General features: G+C 38.4%; 1 protein-coding gene across 1 annotated transcript; it reads right to left on the minus strand.

Annotated features, from left to right (window-relative positions):
- Positions 1 to 2174: 2174 nt before the first annotated feature.
- Positions 2175 to 4309, minus strand: LOC129771846 (uncharacterized). Its single transcript, XM_055775940.1, has 3 exons — positions 2828 to 4309; positions 2324 to 2506; positions 2175 to 2273 (listed from the first exon to the last, which is right to left on the minus strand). The coding sequence occupies exons 1-3, from the start codon at positions 4307 to 4309 to the stop codon at positions 2175 to 2177; spliced, it is 1764 nt and encodes a 587-aa protein (XP_055631915.1).
- Positions 4310 to 4642: the final 333 nt, after the last annotated feature.

Consider the following 4642-nt stretch of genomic DNA (forward strand, 5'->3'; position numbering starts at 1 on the left):
CGAGGGGGAGTCAATATTTTCATCGTAAGAGATCTCCATATTTGGAGATCTCTCACACTCTTCCATCACATTTCTTCATCCGTATAGATAATTATAATAATATTTTATAATAATTTCTATAACCTAATAAAATAATAATAACTATAATAATATTTATACAAAATACTTGTTCTTTCGGTTGAACACGTGATCGACGCTCGCCGCAATTGAAATTGTGAACCCATCATCTCCGGAGTATTTTCACCGCATGGATCGCACAAAAAATATGTTAAATAAATAAATTTCACGTGTTTTTATTTATTTATATCTCAAAAAATCACAATGGTTTAGTTATAATCGTGACTGAGACAGGTGTCCTGATTTTCAACTCGGACCAGATGGTGTCCCTATCGTTATAGAGCATTTTGAGCGGGGTAATTTCGTGATTTACTGGTAGTCATATTTCGGAAGGTATGTTAACATGGAAGTGATGCTAGGAACGTACTCATAGGTAAATTCATTTAAATTTTAAGTAATCGTTCTGGTGGGTGAAACGAATAGCTTCGAGTGGGAGCTAAGAAGGATAGAAAAAATTTAGTATAGTGTTAGACAACACACGCTCTGGTTTTTTTCAAGCAATTTTTGTTCGTTTTCGAACGGTCTGAACACGACTGTAACGTTGATTTTTATAATTAAACGGACTGGGCTATTTTATAGCTCAATTTTTGGTACAAGCATAATTATTGAGCGTAAATTGACGGCATGTGAAATTATCGTTGAATGCCATTCTCAAGGAAAAGCATCGTGTAAACTACTTTCGCAACTGAATCTGTGGATGTTTGTTTTTCCCAAATTAAATTATTAAGTTTTTTGTGGTCATGGCTTCCATGTCGAAAAAAAGGTAATGAGCAATGAGCACAGAAATTTATGATTATGTTTGCAGTTCTTTCCAACTGTGTATATATTTAACGTGAATATCAGTAATGACTTATTCAAGGAACGCAACACTTTATTACTAATTAAATTTTTACTCTCCTGTTGAAACATACACTGATATAAACGCTATCATTTTTACCGTAGAAGTTTATGATTGTGTTTCATTCTTAGCTCAATCGTTGTAAGCGAATCGCTCCGCGCAAATTCGCGGGTATTTACGATTATCAGCTGATACTCAAAAGCTACAGCCAAGTCATTATGATCCATTAGCCAAGAATCGTAAACATGCATTCATTGGCTTCATTCAATGAGGATATATCATGAAGTTTTATCGAGCTTGAATTTTACCATTCTCGATGCATTGCTTAAAATCCGTATAAATTTTGACTCAGTGGTCGATTGAGCAATACAAAACCAACCCAAACGAGTTTCAAGCAATTTTTGCTCGTTTGGCTGGCATTAGAGCTATAAAATTATAATGATTTTATATACAATTGTTCAAGTAATAAATAAGAAGAAACAAGTTCCACGGTGTTTGTTGGCAATCATGTTTGTTGGCAAATATTTAAACGATTTAAGATTGAACATATCCACTCCCTTAATAATTATCTTTTGTTTGAGTGTAAATAAGGGCAATATTTGGTAAAGTTTTGATCTTGATTTACAACTGATTATCCCACAAACGAAAGTTCACTTCAGTTAAATCAGCAGATGCTCTGAAAATAATGCAGTAAATGGGCTGGGACACTGAATGCAAGTCGTAATCATTTTATTTATTTATTTATTTATTTATTTGGAGGGAAAAGTCCACACAAGTGGGCGTAAAACCTCATCTTTTAAGTATTAAACAGATTACATTAAATCCTACAGATACATAGATATCTAAACTAATCTAAACTTACACATGAACACATTCAAACTTGTTTAGACCATTACAGAAACAATCAAGTAACTAGAAGATTATCATAAAACAAATTCTTAAGTCTAACACGGGACACATTGAAATCAAAACAACGATAACATCTATTGAACGTTCTGCACATGCTAATTAACGGTTCATTTGCGCCGTAGTTCGTTCGAGAGGCCGGGATGGTAAAAAAATAATGAGAACGTAAGTTCACGCGTCTGATGTTGATGTCCAACTGTTGCAACAGTGCACCACAATCGATATCAGATCGCAACAGATCAACAATAAATATCGATTTGGAAACGTCACGGCGTTTCCAAATAATTGTAGGCTCATCAAGATGCATCTACATTTATATTCTGGCAGATTGAAACGATCCCTCCATGGTAACCAACGAAGAGCAAAGCGTACGAATCTCCGTTGGATAGATTCGAGGCGATTCACACCGTTGCTGTAGAAAGGTGCCCATACTACAGAACAGTATTCTAAAGTTGATCGAACCAAAGACGAGTAGAGCGCCTTCAAGCAAGAAACATCTCTGAATTCTCCGGCGAACCGAAATATGAAGCCGAGTTGTTTTGACGCCTTAGCGGAAACGTAAGCAACCTGATCCTTGAAGGTCAGTTTAGAGTCAAGTATGACCCCCAAGTCTTTAATATTCGACTCGCGGTTTAGGATATGATCCTGCAAGCAGTATGTAAAACAGATTGGTGTTTTTTTCCTACAGAACGTGATAACTGAACATTTTGAGGCGTTTAGCACCATTCTATTTCTATGACACCAATCAGCAAAAACGTCCAACTGCTGCTGAAGAAATAATGCGTCGCCTTGGTCCTTTATAACAAAATAATGTTTAAAATCGTCGGCGTATGATAGCTTCATGCACTTAATAGAAAAATGAACGTCGTTCAAATATAGTAAAAAGATGAAAGGACCAAGGTGACTTCCTTGAGGTACGCCAGAAGATACAGAAAACGATTCAGAAATATGATCACCAATTTTTACAGCCATATATCGACCGGTAAGATATGAGCGTAGCCAATTGAGGAGAGAACCGTGGAAGCCAAGTAGCTCTAATTTGGCAATCGCAATATTATGATTGATTTTATCAAAAGCAGCCGAAAGATCGGTGTAAATAGCGTCGACTTGATGTCCTTTCGCCATCTCGCGTATAATCGATGAGGTGTATTGTACGAGATTTGTAGCAGTAGATCTTTTCGGCATAAACCCATGCTGTTCGGAGGCAATGTAGCTGGAACAATTGTACTTAAGGTAATCCAGCACCAACAGTTCAAATAGTTTGGAAGCTGCACATAAAGCAGCGATGCCGCGATAGTTCGAAACCGACTGTTTATCGCCCTTCTTGAAGATTGGAAAAACGAACGAGAACTTCCAGATCTCGGGAAAAATTCCAGAATTCAACGATATGTTGAAGATGGTTGCTAATGGTGCGAACAGAACAACAATGCATTTCTTAATGACGAGCGAAGGTATTCCGTCTGGTCCATCGGAGATAGATTGTTTAAGACGTAGGCTAGCTTTTCGTGACGGATGCGGTCTTATAGCACGATGCATAGGGACCTGACGCGCGGCGGCTGAGATATGGTCTCTAGATAAAAGTTCGTTCACGAAAACACTGCTGAACTGTGACCGGAACAGATCAGCAATTTTCATTGTGTCAGTTGCCTTTCGATCTGCATTGAACATAGTGGAAGGTAAACCTGACTCTTTACGTTCATCATTCACATGGCTCCAGAAACTTTTGGGATTCGCTTTCAGCTTGTTTTGTAATTTACGTTGATGGGCTTGATAAAGCCGTTTGTTGAGTTGCATATACCGTTTGTTGGCGATGTTATATTTTCGTTTCGTCACGATCGTACGATGTTTGCAAAATCTCTTTAAAGCAGTACGTTTGTAAGACTTCAGTCGCATCAGTCGATGGTTGGACCAAGGTGGGTTAATAGGTGGGGACGGAATTTTCTTCGAAACGAATTGATCGATCGCATAAACGACAATATTGGAAAAAACAGATGTTGCTGCATTCGCATCACAATCCCGGAGTTCATCGTCCCAGTTGATATGATCGAAAAAGGTGATCATACCATTGAAGTCAGCTCTACGATAATCATATGAAACCGTGTCTACAGTACTACGAAACGAACAAGCCTGACGGAGACGTAATGTTATGTGCAGCGGTGGATGATGTCTGCATCGTTTGACTAACGGCTCAGGTGCCTCAAGAACCGAACACTTAGAAGCAAGCTCGCGACTGACGAAACAGAGATCAAGTAACCTGTTGTTGTCATTGAAGGCCCCATTCAGTTGCAGAAGATCAGCGGTGTAGTAGCAGTCCAAAAGAGATGTTACTAGAGGTGTAGTACACGAGCCATTGATGTGAGAGTGTAAGAATGCTCTATCGTTTTTGGTCCAGTTGATTGAAGCCAGGTTAAAATCACCGACAACAAATATATCGTCGTTAGGATTCATCGTCGACAGGACCCAAAAAATTGAATCGATGTGTTGATTAACCAGCTCATGCAGGTCTTCAAATGATATGAAGAAAGAAAAGCTAATCAATTCCTAACATGAAACGCTATAAAACCTCGCTTTACAGGCTCTGTAAACCGTCACATTCAAACGCGATACTCTGTCTGGTGAACTTGATTCAGCTCGTTATTGGGCCACATCAGGCAAGAGCGCAATTCGTGCTACTCGTTTATCTTCGATCATATACCCTGTGCACATAACTGTGTCGCCAAATTTTATCCCTTTATTGCGTGGGATTGAAGGGTTTCATATATTGGACTCATAAAAAAAAGT

This window comes from Toxorhynchites rutilus, chromosome 2 (assembly GCF_029784135.1).
Source record: "Toxorhynchites rutilus septentrionalis strain SRP chromosome 2, ASM2978413v1, whole genome shotgun sequence".
Taxonomy (NCBI): Eukaryota; Metazoa; Arthropoda; class Insecta; order Diptera; family Culicidae; genus Toxorhynchites; species Toxorhynchites rutilus.